Source organism: Macaca mulatta, chromosome 20 (assembly GCF_049350105.2).
Source record: "Macaca mulatta isolate MMU2019108-1 chromosome 20, T2T-MMU8v2.0, whole genome shotgun sequence".
Lineage (NCBI taxonomy): Eukaryota > Metazoa > Chordata > Mammalia > Primates > Cercopithecidae > Macaca > Macaca mulatta.
The window spans coordinates 75,002,945-75,018,941 of record NC_133425.1 but is presented as its reverse complement, the minus strand read 5'-3'; the positions used below and the strand labels follow the sequence as shown (position 1 = coordinate 75,018,941).

General features: G+C 43.6%; 1 protein-coding gene and 1 long non-coding RNA gene across 3 annotated transcripts; one reads left to right on the top strand and one right to left on the bottom strand.

The window, feature by feature from the left end:
* Nucleotides 1–2,025: 2,025 nt before the first annotated feature.
* LOC144338235 (uncharacterized) lies at nt 2,026–7,450 on the bottom strand. The gene is made up of 3 exons (XR_013412202.1): nt 7,244–7,450; nt 6,282–6,682; nt 2,026–3,102 (listed from the first exon to the last, which is right to left on the bottom strand). It is a non-coding gene; the product is annotated as an uncharacterized LOC144338235 (long non-coding RNA).
* A 493-nt stretch (nt 7,451–7,943) lies between these two features.
* On the top strand, nt 7,944–14,294 carry MAF (MAF bZIP transcription factor). Of its 2 annotated transcripts, XM_028841114.2 has the most exons (3): nt 7,944–8,536; nt 8,714–9,867; nt 14,081–14,294. In XM_028841114.2, the coding sequence occupies exons 2-3, from the start codon at nt 8,750–8,752 to the stop codon at nt 14,172–14,174; spliced, it is 1,212 nt and encodes a 403-aa protein (XP_028696947.1). In that variant the 5' UTR covers nt 7,944–8,536; nt 8,714–8,749; the 3' UTR covers nt 14,175–14,294. The 2 variants fall into 2 exon arrangements, with proteins under 2 accessions (XP_028696947.1, XP_014982165.2); XM_015126679.3 differs by lacking the exon at nt 7,944–8,536 and having other exon boundaries at nt 8,641–9,867.
* Nucleotides 14,295–15,997: the final 1,703 nt, after the last annotated feature.

Below are 15,997 nucleotides of genomic sequence, written 5' to 3'. Positions count from 1 at the left end.
AAAAAATTCAGGCATGGTGGTGGGTGCCTGTAGTCCCAGCTACTCGGGAGGCTGAGGCAAGAGAATTGCTTGAACCCAGCAGGTGGAGGTTGCAGTGAACCAAGATTGCACCACTGCACTCCAGCCTGGGCAACAGAGCAAGACTCTGTCTCCAAAAAAAAAAAAAAAAAAAAAAAAAAAAAAAAAAAAAAAAAAAAAAAAAACCGTGAAGTTATTTTAGAATTCATTAGAAAGATATATGTAGGACTTCCAGATGGGGTCATTTAGTTTAAAATAACTCCAATTACAAATTAGGCAGAGTCCATTTAACATGTCCATTAGGGGACTTGAATGATTTCATGGGTCACTTTGTGTAATCATTGGGAGTTCAGAGGGACAGTCTCCACTGAGATGCCACAGGTCTTTGTCCCTTCCAATGTTGTTATCAGCAACTCAGGGGAAGAGCAGGAAATTCAGAAAACCTCCAACTATTTATGAGCTCCTCTGTGGCCCACACCATAGGAGACACTCCAGAGGCACAATCTTTAATCCCGACAATACCCAATTTGCAGATGACAGACCTGGCTCTGTGAGGCTAGGTCATATAAAAAGCACATCAATTTCATTTGCCACTGGCACTGAGCTGAAAAACAAATTAAAACTACCTGATGGCACATTCTAGATCCAAACCGATTTAGACAAGCCCAGAACGGACTGAATCTAAGGACATGGAGCTTATGGAGGATTGCTATGAATTTCTGTGCTTGGGTTCAAAAACAAGCACACAAATCCAGGATGGGGGAAATGTGAGAAGAAAATGCCTGGGCTTGAGTCCACTGTCCATGAATGATGAGTCACCAGTGTTAGGTGTCTGCCAGAGAGGCTGGTGAAATTGTGGGCTGTATTAGGAGCAGACAAACTGCAGCTTAAGGAGGTGGAGCATAGGTGCTCTCCCTATGATAGGAGGCTCACACCTGGGTGTCTGCGTTCAGTTCTGAGACTTGAACCCTCAGAGGGCAGCAGGAACCAGGTGCGCCCACCTGGGAGTTAGTAACCAGAAGGAGTTGGCACTTAAAACCGAAACGTGGAAAAGTTAAAGACGCTGGCTGTATTTTGAATGAAAAACAAAAAGCAGGGAAAGGGTGTCATACTGGCTCTTTCCAATTCCCAAAGACTCTGCTGCACAGAAGCACTTATTATACACAGCTTCATGAGTCTGTAAAGTCAGGGCTAAGGTCTAGAAGAAGGGAGTATGACTTCATGTTAAACAAGAGCTTTCTTCACAATCTCAAGAACTGTGGGAATACAGATGGACATAATGGGAGGTAAAATTGAGATCAGCCCCTGTCACTGGAGGTGATCAGGTACATAGAGTTAGAGTCATGTTGTGGAGTTTTGTGGGCTCTGGGCACCGTGGCTTCTGTGGACCCTTTGTTCTATTAAAAAATATTTTAAATTATATTTTACAACTATGTTGGTATGATGACAGACATAATCCATGCTACACTACATTCCTCTTGTACTTCTATTTTTAAAGTTTTTTAAAAATGTTTTTGTGGACCCTCAAGAGTCTTGTGGGCTCCAAGAAAGGTGTCTGTTGGGCCGCATGGAGAAGTTGTCCCTGAATGCAGCCAGCTCACCTAAACCAGCTTCAAGCTCCTATACTGGTTGGAAGGACGGTGTTCAGATCAGATCCCCAAACTTCCTCCAGCCTGAGGTTCCACAAGGTGAATTCTACCAAAGAAGACAGGAGTGCCCAAAATCTCTTTTCGAGATTGTTAACATGAATGTGTTTTAAAGGGAGCACAAGTTAAAGAACTATGTACATGCTTCGATGCCATTGTGTAAAAACTACACACATATACCCCAACTATTACAGATGGTAACCACTGAGACCAAGGTTTAAAGACTGGGGTGGAGATGAGGAATAGCAGTTCTTTTATTTGATAGCCTCTTATTTCTGTCCTGTTCAAATGTTTATATTTAACAAGGAGCATGTATCACTGTTATAAAGGTACTAAATAAAAACTATTAACAGAAGGTCTGTAAATTTTACTATAATTTTATTTTGAGTGGATGGGGAGGTTTGCCCAATATGCTATTCTTTCTCAGATTAGGAATACTCCATTGTGATGGGGGATGCTGTGAGGATGTCACAGAGCATGTCTGGGGTTTTCAACGCACAGAAAAACACATCAGAGATATCAGCAACACCCACGTTGCCACCAAGAACTAAGGTATAAAACAGGGCTGTAAGGGACCCCTTTACTCAGGCATCAGCCAAACAAACTCAGAAACAGAAATTCAGAAGCCACCTGCATTGACATACTCATCCTGGTAATCACAGGCGTGTCTACGTTTGGTCTGTATTTTCTAAAACTCTGTTTCTTTCCCAGGTCGAATGGCTGCTGAATGCCTTTGGAACAGGAGCTATGAATCACCCCGCCCTCAGGGCTAGGAAGGAGGGTGAAAAACTTCACAGAACTAGCACTACCGCACTACCGAGGAGCCTGTCCTCTGAGTTATCAACCATGAGAGACGCAACGCGCATCATGATCGCCCTCATATCAGGTCCCCTTTTCTGTTTCTGCTTTTCTGTTAATCAGTTCTGAGTTCACCACAATAAAAATCTTTGAAGGGCTGAATGCTTTTGAGACAAATTCCCTCACCGGTACAGGCTGTGAAGAGGATGAAAAAGGATGACAGTGGAAGAACGAATCATAAAGCTGACCCTAATTGAAGGAAAACAAAAATCTAAGGAGATGCCTATCCCCTGAAAAAGGAAAGTGGAAACAAACAAACAGAAAAAGAAATCCGGGAAATCTATTGACTGAAAATGACAAGAGTGGGGGAAAACAGGCCCCATCATAATTTTATAGCTCTGTCTATTGTTTAAAAGCAAAGAAGCCCTTTCATTCCCACGTTCAGGTGTGCACAAAACTATGTATTAAACACCTCCAGTCTGCGCGGCCGTGTTGGGTCTTTGTCAGGTGAAGAAAGCAAAGAAGGTTGGTACACCTTCCCAGGAATTCTCACTGAAGAAAACGTCTGGATTTTTTATATCTCTTGTGCAAAACAAACAGATTTCATTAAGTGATGTATATTGTTTTCCAAGGAAGAACCCTGCAGAGACAAAAACAAATAAGCAAATAAATGAAACAAAAATATGATTTTAAAAAAACCCAAATTCTTCCAATGCTAATTTACTTGTTATCATGGTTCTCTACAAAGGCAGAGATCACTAATTACAGGTTTTTCCAGAGTACACATTTCATGTCAAGATCATCCAATCCAAACAGTGTACGGAAAGCCTAGGCCTTCTCCTTCACTTTGCCCCCTACCCCACCCTACACATACGCCCCCATCTAAATGATACCCTTGGAAAGAAACCTACACATCTCATTTATCTATATTTTGCTTCCTCCCTCGCCTCCCTGTAACCAAATGTGAGCTGTTCTCTAACTGCACTGGAAAATCAGAATTTATTGTACATACGTTTGTGTTCCACTTAATAAAAAAACCTATATTTTAAGATAAACTTTGTTAGTAATTCATGAGGTAAGTGACTATTTATGCTAATCAGGCAGAAATATATTCTCAAGCATAATACATTACATAAATTTGAATGCAAAATGTTCAATTATGAAGTAAATACAGGTAATGCAAATAATAAATTACCTCTAATAAAAATTATAAAAGATGTGTCTTGAAAGAGAGAGCGGCTTTAACTTACAACTGTGAATTGCTTAAAGAGAAAAGAATTAATACACGCTGAATTACTCTGATGATTATTTAGCACATAATTCACCTATTCGTAACGACTCCTAGTAATCAGAGTGTTGTTTCACATCCTCCAATATGAGGCAAGACTGTTTCCTCAGCAATTTTACCCTTATCAGATTATCTCATCTGATTCTATTAATTTTCTTCCATGAATCTGCTAACAGTGATTTGTGATTTACTTACCCTGCTAACTGAAGACTGTTAAAAGGATTTATCTAACACTAGACCTAAGAACAGGGTACGCCTTATCATTCAGTTACTCTGAAGAACTCTTTCTCAAATCAATTTAGTTGGTTTCATAGTGAAATTTAGTGGACACTGGCTAGTTCTGCCCCATAAAATCAGCTCCTAAACAAAGACTTCAGACACTATACCTGATGCATCCCGTTCTATTCAGGTTATGGATGTCTGATTCCAGCATGATGTATTTGAGTTGCTGTAACTCACAATCAGGAAAAATATATTCCTTTAAGCTTTTAATCTTTGTAAGTTGGACATGTACAGGGGTTTTGTTTTTCACTTTTGCATGAAGTCGTTATGTATGTCCTGACGTGAAACTATCATTGTGTTTCTGATGTTACTGTGTCACAATATTCTATGCGATGCAACCCATGCCCTCCTCCCCCTCAAAAATCTTCTATAAATATTCATTGCTTTCAGAAACTTTAATACTACTGGTCTGCATTGGTCAATAATGACAAATGCATGGTTTCTAAATTACTGTATATTGTTCTACAGAGATTACTAGAGTATATATAGCAAGGGGATGTTAAGCAGTAAGAAAACACAGTTCACATTGTATTTGGATTAGATTGGCTTGGATAGAAGTGAAACAAACAATGTTAGCCAAGAAGTCTAAGGAAATGTGGCCCACTGTAATTGTACAGAATCAAAAACCTGAATAGTACTAATTAAAATGAGAGAGCTCAATTGTTATAAAAGAAATGCTGCTAACAGAGAACTGTAAATGTTTAGACACCCCTGTGAATCACTAAATAATAACGTAAAAAGGATAAAAATGAGAATTAAGTTGTAAGCCTGAGAGCACTACTGCTACACATCTAAAAAAATAATTCTGATCCTCTCTTTTTTTTTCCGGGAGAAAATGGGAGACTATAAAAGACCTTGCAATAAGAGAAATAAAAATACCATGTCTTGACAGCAGTGTACATAAATAAACCATAAAAATGTGCAGATAATAATATATTTAGCTGCCCAAACATGGGCATTTAATTTGTAGAAATGATATATAACAATGTAACAATTAGATACTCTGCCACGAATGTGTACGGCATAGTCTTCACCATTAGCAAATTTTGTGTATAAAATAATACTATTTATTATAATACTGCTTTCAGAGGCAGTGATCATACCTTACAGCTTTTAACACAAATATGATGCAAAGAGATTAAAAATATATCATAAACAAAAAGTAAATTCCTTCTAAATATACTTAAATTCCTATTTTACATGAAAAATATAAACTTCAGACATTTGTGACTACTGACTTTTAAAAACACCTAGAAAACTATTGTTATGGGCAATGTTAAATGACATAATGCTTATGTAATGGAAAGTGTGGATTTTCCTCTAAATACATAAACTATAATCCCTTAACTTCATTACTAGGTAAAATATTGTTAAAGAGAAGGAAAACAAGGGAATTCTGCTAGGTTGCATAAATATTGACATAATCTTCACTCTTTCTTCCCCAAACTGGTAATAGACATAGTTTATTCCACCCAACAAAATGCTCCTATAAAACCAAAACTACCCTTATAAACAACTGCAGTCTCGATGAAAAGAAACATTACTTGTCTGAAAAATACCGACAGCGCTGCCCTTTTCAGATTAGGATGTGCCTACAAATCTTTTGGGAAGTCTCCCATTAAGGATTCCTGGGTTTGCTCAAACTGAAGGCTACCAGGATCAGAGAAATTAACACAGGTCTAATCTGGTGCAAGGAGCGAGTGAGAGACACCTGAGGTTATAAATAGCAAAGTATGCTACGGGGTGGGGAAGACCATTCTGAAGTGCAATGTTCAAGATGCTGGCTTAATATATGACTAAGTGTCAGAAGTCAGGTTTTCTGAGAATTACTTTTCAGATAAACAACTTTATAGCACTGCACTTAATCTTACTAGAGACATCTCATTTATCACTGAATTAAAAGTACTTTAATTCTATTGATATTGCCATAAAGCCCGTTGAAAATCCCTCCTGGCACTTTTAAAGGGTTTGGGGCCCCGTTACATGGGGATCCGCTTGCAAAGGTCTCAGCCAGAAATTACACCTGGAGGGTGTCTGTATCCCCTGGCCTCTTTGTCAACAATCAAGAAGAGGAGGGGCAAAAATGATCCCTGCATCTGCCAGCACTTTCTTCGGCCCCTTTCCTATAGAGTCGGGTTCTCCCACTTCAGTCAAACTAACTTTCTGTGCCTCTTTCCTCCTTCCACATTGGGTAACCAGCTGCTTTTCACTTCATGGACAAAACTGGACACGGATCAATTTCAACTGACCTTTGCCGAAAGGTGGCGCTGTTGAGGTAAAAACCAACTCGCTCCAACAATAGTTTCCACGCTTCGGTCTTTTTGCAGGCTTTTCAGAATTTTTTTTTTTAATGCACCCTCCTAGAGTCTCCCCCCACCCCCCCGCCCATAAAGTAAAATAAATACGATTAACAACACCAAATGCATTTCATTAATTGAAGGAATCAACAGTCCCAACTTCTAAGCAGGCGGACTGGTCTTCCAAAGGCCGGGTCGGTTTCAGGAGCTTTCTCTCCAAATAAATCTCTGCTTCTTCGACTTGCCTATCGCTTTAAAATCTTAGAAACAGAGTTAGTTGTTGGTTTTCTTCTTTCTCTTTTCTTTTTCTTTCTTTTTTATTTCTTTTTTGCATACACTTTAACAGAATCGATCTAGAAAATTGAACTACTTATTAGCATTTGCAACTGGGGTGGGGGGAGCAGCCTCCCCCAGCCCACCTCCCCCCCCCCAACTCTGGGTTTCCGGGCTAGTTCCAGAAACCGCGGTTTAAAATTTAACCCTTCGAGGGGAGCTGGTGAGGGCTGGGATATTGTTTTTCCCCCTTGCTCCCCGCCACGATCAAGTCCGAAATAATTAAAGGAAACGTAAAAGTGCAAAGGGCGCGCCTGACCCTGATAAACAGAGGTCAGATTTCGTAAGGGGATGGGTGAGTGTGAGAGAGAGTGTGTGTGTGTGTGTGTGTGAGAGAGAGAGAGAGAGAGCGCAATCTGAGTCTCAAAGGCCAAACTCTGGCCAGTTAGGAGCCGGAGGGCTGAGCCCGGCTGACCTGACTTTGAGCTTCCCTGGAGTTATCTCGCATAGGCGCTCGGTCCGTCCAAGGGCACGCGACGCCAGCGGGCAGCCAGTCCCCGTGAAGAATGGCCTCTAACCAACTTATTTTACCTCCTTTTAAAGAGAGTGATAAAATGGGCTTTCTCTCTCCACGGACTCACAGCATTCCGGGCAGGCGCACGGCGGGGCAGCGTCCAGCCCGCAGCCCCGATCCGGACACCCCAGCTCATCCCTCGCTTCCCGGTCCCTTCCCCTCCCCGGCCGCCCGAGAGAGGGACAAAGAGTTGCGGCCAAGTTTGAGCGCCGGGCACGGCCAGGCTCAGGGAAGGAAGGTCCCCCGGCAGACACCTGGGTGCCAGAGGTGGTGCGAGGAGGAAAAGCTGGGAGGCGAATTCATAATTCTAGGAGTGGAGGGCAGGCAAGGGAGGGGAATCAGGCCAATCCCAGCCAAGCGAGCCCCTGGCGAGCTGGGGCTCCGATGGAAGGCCTGTCTCGCGCTCCAAAGAAAAGCAAACCGTCCTTCCAAGTCCGCCCGGGTTGCCGAAGCCCCTCTGGAAAAACTCCCTCCCCTCTTACACCAAACTTTGCGCCGGGCCTCGTTCCCTCCCGGGTAGGCAGCGGCGCAGGAAGGGTTAAGCCAGCCCGTCCCAGCTGACAGTCAGCTGATTGGGCCCTGATTGACAGCTCCGAAAAGTTTCCTTGTTTCTATACTATTATGCTAATCGCGGCCGCTCTCGCCGCCTCCCATTGGCCCGGAGTGCCAGTCAATTTCTCATTTGGACCTGACGTCACGAGTGCTATAAAACTCAGCAATTGCTTTAAACTCTTCTTGCTGGATCAGAGGCTTTAAAATCTTTTTTCATCTTCGAGCTGTAGCTCGGGCTGCTTGTCGGCTTGGCCTCCCCCTCCCCCCTTTGCTCCCTGCCTTGTCTTTCCCCAGGACTTCGCTATTTTGCTTTTTTTAAAAAAAAAGCAAGAAAGAACTAAACTCCCCCCTCCCTCTCCTCCAGTCGGGCTGCACCTCTGCCTTGCACTTTGCACAGAGGGAGAGAGCGCGCGAGGGAGAGAGAGCGAGAAAGAGAGAGAGAGGAAAGAAAAAAAATAATAAAGAGAGCCAAGCAGAAGAGGAGGCGAGAAGCATGAAGTGTTAACTCCCCGGTGCCAAGGCCCGCGCCGCCCGGACAGACGCCCGCCGCGCCTCCAGCCCCGAGCGGCCGCCGCGCGCGCCCTGCCTGCAGCCCGGGCCGGCGAGGCGAGCCCTTCCTTATGCAAAGCGCGCAGCGGAGCGGCGAGCGGGGGACGCCGCGCACCGGGCCGGGCTCCTCCAGCTTCGCCGCCGCCGCCGCCGCCACCGCAGCCCGCGGAGGACCTTCCCGAGCCTGAAGCCGCCGGCTCTGCGCGCAAGGAGGCGAGAGAGCAAGGAGGGGCCGGGGCGAGCGAGGGAGCACATTGGCGTGAGCAGGGGGGAGGGAGGGCGGGCGCGGGGGGCGCGGGCAGGGCGGGGGGGGTGTGTGTGAGCGCGCTCGGAGGTTTCGGGCCAGCCACCGCCGCGCGAGCTAGAAGCGCCCCAGCCCGGCAAGCTGGCTCACCCGCTGGCCACCCAGCACAGCCCGCTGGCCCCTCTCCTGCAGCCCATCTGGCGGAGCGGCGGCGGCGGCGGCAGGAGAATGGCATCAGAACTGGCAATGAGCAACTCCGACCTGCCCACCAGTCCCCTGGCCATGGAATATGTTAATGACTTCGATCTGATGAAGTTTGAAGTGAAAAAGGAACCGGTGGAGACCGACCGCATCATCAGCCAGTGCGGCCGTCTCATCGCCGGGGGCTCGCTGTCCTCCACCCCCATGAGCACGCCGTGCAGCTCGGTGCCCCCTTCCCCCAGCTTCTCGGCGCCCAGCCCGGGCTCGGGCAGCGAGCAGAAGGCGCACCTGGAAGACTACTACTGGATGACCGGCTACCCGCAGCAGCTGAACCCCGAGGCGCTGGGCTTCAGCCCCGAGGACGCGGTCGAGGCGCTCATCAGCAACAGCCACCAGCTCCAGGGCGGCTTCGATGGCTACGCGCGCGGGGCGCAGCAGCTGGCCGCGGCGGCCGGGGCCGGCGCCGGAGCCTCCCTGGGCGGCAGCGGCGAGGAGATGGGCCCCGCCGCCGCCGTGGTGTCCGCCGTGATCGCCGCAGCCGCCGCGCAGAGCGGCGCGGGCCCGCACTACCACCACCACCACCACCACGCCGCCGGCCACCACCACCACCCGACGGCCGGCGCGCCCGGCGCCGCGGGCGGCGCGTCCGCCTCGGCCGGTGGCGCGGGGGGCGCGGGCGGCGGTGGCCCGGCCAGCGCCGGGGGCGGCGGCGGCGGCGGCGGCGGCGGAGGCGGCGGGGGCGCGGCGGGGGCGGGGGGCGCCCTGCACCCGCACCACGCCGCCGGCGGCCTGCACTTCGACGACCGCTTCTCCGACGAGCAGCTGGTGACCATGTCGGTGCGCGAGCTGAACCGGCAGCTGCGCGGGGTCAGCAAGGAGGAGGTGATCCGGCTGAAGCAGAAGAGGCGGACCCTGAAAAACCGCGGCTATGCCCAGTCCTGCCGCTTCAAGAGGGTGCAGCAGAGACACGTCCTGGAGTCGGAGAAGAACCAGCTGCTGCAGCAAGTCGACCACCTCAAGCAGGAGATCTCCAGGCTGGTGCGCGAGAGGGACGCGTACAAGGAGAAATACGAGAAGTTGGTGAGCAGCGGCTTCCGAGAAAACGGCTCGAGCAGCGACAACCCGTCCTCTCCCGAGTTTTTCATGTGAGTCTGACACGCGATCCCAGCTAGCCACCCTGATAAGTGCTCCGCGGGGGTCCGACTCGGGTGTGGGCTTGCTAGTTCCAGAGCCATGCTCACCACCACCTCGCCCCCCACCCCCACCGAGTTTGGCCCCCTTGGCCCCCTACAGACACACAAACACGCATGCACACCACACACACACACACACACACACACCCCACACCCTGCTTGAGTTTGTGGTGGTGGTGGCTGTTTTAAACTGGGGAGGGAATGGGTGTCTGGCTCATGGATTGCCAATCTGAAATTCTCCATAACTTGCTAGCTTGTTTTTTTTTTTTTACACCCCCCCCCCACCCCCGGACTTGCACAATGTTCAAAGATCTCAGCAGAGTTCTTCATGTGAAACGTTGCTCACCTTTGAAGCCTGCATCATTCACATATTTTTTTTTCCTGCTTCCCCTTCAGTTCATGAACTGGTGTTCATTTTCTGTGTGTGTGTGTGTTTTATTTTGTTTGGTTTTTTTTTATTTTACTTTTGGAGCTTGCTGTGTTGCCCCTCTTTTTTCCAACCTCCACCCTCACTCCCTCTCAAACCATCTCTTCCGAGATGAAAGAAAAAAAAGCAAAGTTTTTTTTTCTTCTCCTGAGTTCTTCATGTGAGATTGAGCTTGCAAAGGAAAAAAAAATGTGAAATGTTATAGACTTGCAGCGTGCCGAGTTCCATCGGGTTTTTTTTTAGCATTGTTATGCTAAAATAGAGAAAAAAAAATCCTCATGAACCTTCCACAATCAAGCCTGCATCAACCTTCTGGGTGTGACTTGTGAGTTTTGGCCTTGTGATGCCAAATCTGAGAGTTTAGTCTGCCATTAAAAAAACTCATTCTCATCTCATGCATTATTATGCTTGCTACTTTGTCTTAGCAACAATGAACTATAACTGTTTCAAAGACTTTATGGAAAAGAGACATTATATTAATAAAAAAAAAAGCCTGCATGCTGGACATGTATGGTATAATTATTTTTTCCTTTTTTTTCTTTTTGGCTTGGAAATGGACGTTCGAAGACTTATAGCATGGCATTCATACTTTTGTTTTATTGCCTCATGACTTTTTTGAGTTCAGAACAAAAAAGTGCAACCGTAGAGCCTTCTTCCCATGAAATTTTGCATCTGCTCCAAAACTGCTTTGAGTTACTCAGAACTTCAACCTCCCAATGCACTGAAGGCATTCCTTGTGAAAGATACCAGAATGGGTTACAAATTTAACCTGGCAAACATTGAAGAACTCTTAATGTTTTCTTTTTAATAAGAATGACACCCCACTTTGGGGACTAAAATTGTGCTATTGCCGAAAAGCAGTCTAAAGTTTATTTTTAAAAAAGAGAAATCTGCCCCATTATTTTTGGTTGGTTTTATTTTTATTTTATATTTTTTGGCTTTTGGTCATTGTCAAATGTGGAATGCTATGGGTTTCTAGTATATAATTTAATTCTAGTTTTTATAATCTGTTAGCCCAGTTAAAATGTATGCTACAGATAAAGGAATGTTATAGATAAATTTGAAAGAGTTAGGTCTGTTTAGCTGTAGATTTTTTAAAAGATTGATGCACTAAATTGTTTACTGTTGTGATGTTAAGGGGGGTAGAGTTTGCAAGGGGACTGTTTAAAAAAAGTAGCTTATACAGCATGTGCTTGCAACTTAAATATAAGTTGGGTATGTGTAGTTTTTGCTATACCACTGACTGTATTGAAAACCAAAGTATTAAAAGGGGAAACGCCCCTGTTTATATCTGTAGGGGTATTTTACATTCAAAAATGTATGTTTTTTTTTTTCAAAATTAAAGTATTTGGGACTGAATTGCACTAAGATATAACCTGCAAGCATATAATACAAAAAAAATTGCAAAACTGTTTAGAACGCTAATAAAATTTATGCAGTTATAAAAATGGCATTACTGCACAGTTTTAAGATGATGCAGATTTTTTTACAGTTGTATTGTGGTGCAGAACTGGATTTTCTGTAACTTAAAAAAAAATCCACAGTTTTAAAGGCAATAATCAGTAAATGTTATTTTCAGGGACTGACATCCTGTCTTTAAAAAGAAATGAAAAGTAAATCTTACCACAATAAATATAAAAAAATCTTGTCAGTTACTTTTCTTTTACATATTTTGCTGTGCAAAATTGTTTTATATCTTGAGTTACTAACTAACCACGCGTGATGTTCCTATGTGCTTTTCTTTCATTTTCAATTCTGGTTATATCAAGAAAAAGAATAATCTACAATAATAAACGGCATTTTTTTTGATTCTGTACTCAGTTTCTTAGTGTACAGTTTAACTGGGCCCAACAACCTCGTTAAAAGTGTAAAATGCATCCTTTTCTCCAGTGGAAGGATTCATGGAGGAATAGGGAGGCAGTAATTCAGGGTGAAATTATAGGCTGTTTTTTGAGGTGAGGAGGCTGGCCCCATATATTGATTAGCAATATTTAATAGAGATGTAAATTATGACCTCATTTTTTTCTCCCCAAAGTTTTCAGTTTTCAAATGAGTTGAGCCGTAATTGCCCTTGGTGGGAAAACAAAACAAAACAGTGGAACTAGGCTTCCTGAACATGGCCCTGCGCTTCTGATCAGGGGCAAGCCCATCCAAAGACAGAGGAACCAGACAAATATGGCGCCTCAGAGGTGGCTTGGGCACATAGGCATTTAATGGTAAAGAGAAACAGCGCTTGCCTTTTCACTAAAGTTGATTATTTTTCCTTCTTCTCTTACACACCGTGATTTTCTTGTTAGCAAGGCCTGACAAGATTTAACATAAACACTTTAGACAAATCAAAGTTGTTTGTTTTGTTTTGCTTTTCTCTTTAACATTGAAGGTCATTTGTCTTAAATAGGAAAAAGAAAATCTACTCCTTACTTCCATAGTTCCAAGTACGTATCTGGTTTAAACTGTGTTATCAAATCATATTTCACCATGAATATTCAGTGGAGAACTTCTCTACTTAGATGAGCTAGTAATGATTTCAGATCATGCTATCCCCAGAAATAAAAGCAGAAAATAATACCTGTGTGGAATATAGGCTGTGTTTTCATTTATTGGTATTTACCCCAAAATAGGCTGTGTTTGGGGACTGACTTAAAGATCACTTGGAAAGACTCAAAACTACCTTCACTAGCAGGACTCCTAAGCACTGACCTATTTTTAAATGACACAAATTCATGAAACTAATGTTACAAATTCATGCAGTTTGCACTCTTAGTCAACTTCCCCTAGCACACTAATAGAATGTTAGACAAAGCCAGCACTGTTTTGAAAATAGAGCCAAACACGATGGCTTTTGTTTTGTTTTTTGCAGTTCTTAAAAAAAGATAATATTGCAAGTCTGACTGAAAGACTTATTTTGAAGAAAACAGGTTGTGTTTGGTGCTGCTAAATTCTGGCCAGTTTATCATCTGGCCTTCCTGCCTATTTTTCACAGAACATGAAGACAGTGTATAACCTCGACATTTTGACCTTCCTTTATGTGCTAGTTTAGATAGGCTCCTGAATCCACACTTAATTTTGCTTATCAAAAGTCTTAATAGTAAGCCTTCCCTCGTGAGCTTGAAGTCAGTGTTCTTGACTCCAGATATTTCTTTCCTTTATTTATTTTTTTTTTTTCCCTGATCACAACTAAGAGATACACAAACTCTGAGGAAGCAGAAATGGAGAGAACGCTTTTACAAAAATCTCGGCATCTGATGAAAGATTTTAGGCAAAGACATTCTCAAAATAAGAGTGATATTCTGGATGTAGTTATTGCAGTTACCTCATGACGAATGAGGCCTGGATTGGGAGAAAAATACAGTTGTGTAGAATTAAACATTTTGGTAGGAATCTACAAGGCGGTTGAATATAATAAACTTTAGAAAATCAAGTGCAGAGGTGCTGGCAAAAATGAGGTTTGAGCGGCTGGCTGTAAGAGAGGGTTAACTCCTAGTAAAAGGCATTTTTGGAAATAACAGTTACTGAAAACTTTGAAGTATATAGTGGGAGTGGCACACAAATACATGTTTTTTTGTTTTTTTTTTGTTTTTTACAAAGAACTCTTAAATCCTGAATAAGTGCTGTTCATTACAAATAAGTCTCTAAATTTAAAAAAAAAAATCATATGAGGAAATCTAGCTTTCCCCTTTATGCTGCGTTTGAGTCTTTGTCTAAATAGTGTTAAAATTCCTTTCATTCCAATTACAGAACTGAGCCCACTCGCAAGTTGGAGCCATCAGTGGGATACGCCACATTTTGGAAGCCCCAGCATCGTGTACTTACCAGTGTGTTCACAAAATGAAATTTGTGTGAGAGCTGTACATTAAAAAAAAAAAAAATCATATTATTTGCAGTCATGGAGAACCACCTACCCCTGACTTCTGTTTAGTCTCCTTTTTAAATAAAAAATTACTGTGTTAGAGAAGAAGGCTATTAAATGTATAACTTCCATAGTAATTAACTATGCCACTTGTCTGGGGGTTTCATAGAGACCCGTAGAAAAGCGCACTCCTGCTTTTCGATTTATGGTGTGTGCAAGTGAACAGGTGCGATGGTTTCAACCTGCCATACTAGTTTTAAAAATTCACTGAAATTACGAAGATACATATATATGCATATATATATAATGGAAAGTTTCCCAGAATGCAACAGTTAGCATTTTAAAAGCATATATAGGCATGCACATTCTAAATAGTACTTTTTCATGCTTCATTGTTTCTCTGGCAGATAATTTTACTAAGAAGAAAAATTGATATTCAACTCCCCTTCCCTAAACAAATGCATGGGCAGAGGCTCCAGTGGAGCCGAGCCCCCTGGTTTTCTCGTAGGCCCTAGACAGTATTGCGCTTATCAGTGATGTCAAACCTGCCCATTTGTCAGACATAGCTGTAAATGAAAACAATGTGTGGCAAAATACAAAGTTAGTTAAATACACACCCTCTGTGTGATTTTTTGCTCCCTTTTCTTTTTTGCTTACAAACTCTCAAAAAAAAAAAATCACCTCCTTTAAATTTCCCTGGCTTCTTGCACGTTTCCCTTTTCAAAAACCATGTAATATTTTTTTACAATGTATCTGACACATTAATATATTGACATCGAATAGGCAGAGGTTCTACTTTTGCCTAGCAGATAAATCTGTTATGGAGACATCATTTCCTCACTGTCTCAAAGCCATAACTACCTGGGCGCCTTTCAACACAGACCCCTCCGATGGGAAACGGTGTTTATTACTGAATGCAGGATGCTCATGCTCTGATCTTTTCTCCCTTGTGCCTTTACCCCAGTCATTTTTACTTAGCAACACCAATTCTAGATACTTCTGTTCTGAAGTAGAACCTCCCCCTTGCCACACCACCAGTTTTCTTGCTAAAAGCAGTGGACAGAAGGCAAATCGTGGTCACCCTTACAAACATGGCACACAGCTGTCTCAGTAGCTGCATTCCCAGCATGTCCTGGTCTAAATATCTAGAGTTGCCTATGACACATTCAAAGGTTCCCAAGCACAGTACATTGGGAGTCTTTTGCTGTTGTGGCCGTTGTTTTTGTTTAGGCCAACTTACTTCCGTATTCACATACTCTTGGCTTTATGAAATACACTCCTCCAGTCTACTAAGCCAATCAATATATTTAAAAGTCTGATTGCCACATGAGTCTCTCTCTCTCGCTCTCTGTATCTCTCTCTCTCTCTCTTTTTGTTTTTTTCTGTTTTGCCTGCCGGTAAAGACTGAGATAGGTTGGAAGACTAAAATACATGAGTACATGAGTGACAACCTTCAGCCGTCTGATTTCCATGCCAGTAAAACACACAACCAAGCTCTTCTTAGTGCTGCTAATATAAACATTCACTAAGAGGGGATAGGAAGTGAGATTTACCAGCTTCACATTGCTGATTTGCAAGGTTCCCCACTACGATTCTCTGTCATTTGATTTTTCAAAAATAATTTTGTCCTTCTCTTTGAAGAAATGTCTTAGTTCTTTTGTTTTGGTTTTTTTTTAGAGAAGTTTTATCTGCAGTGATAGGCTCCAATTTTTATCTCCTCTGATTATTTGTCAGGATGCTGCATGAATAATTTGGGGCCTATGCCTTTCTCTTTCCAAGAGAAACTTGGAAGTTGATTTCACTCT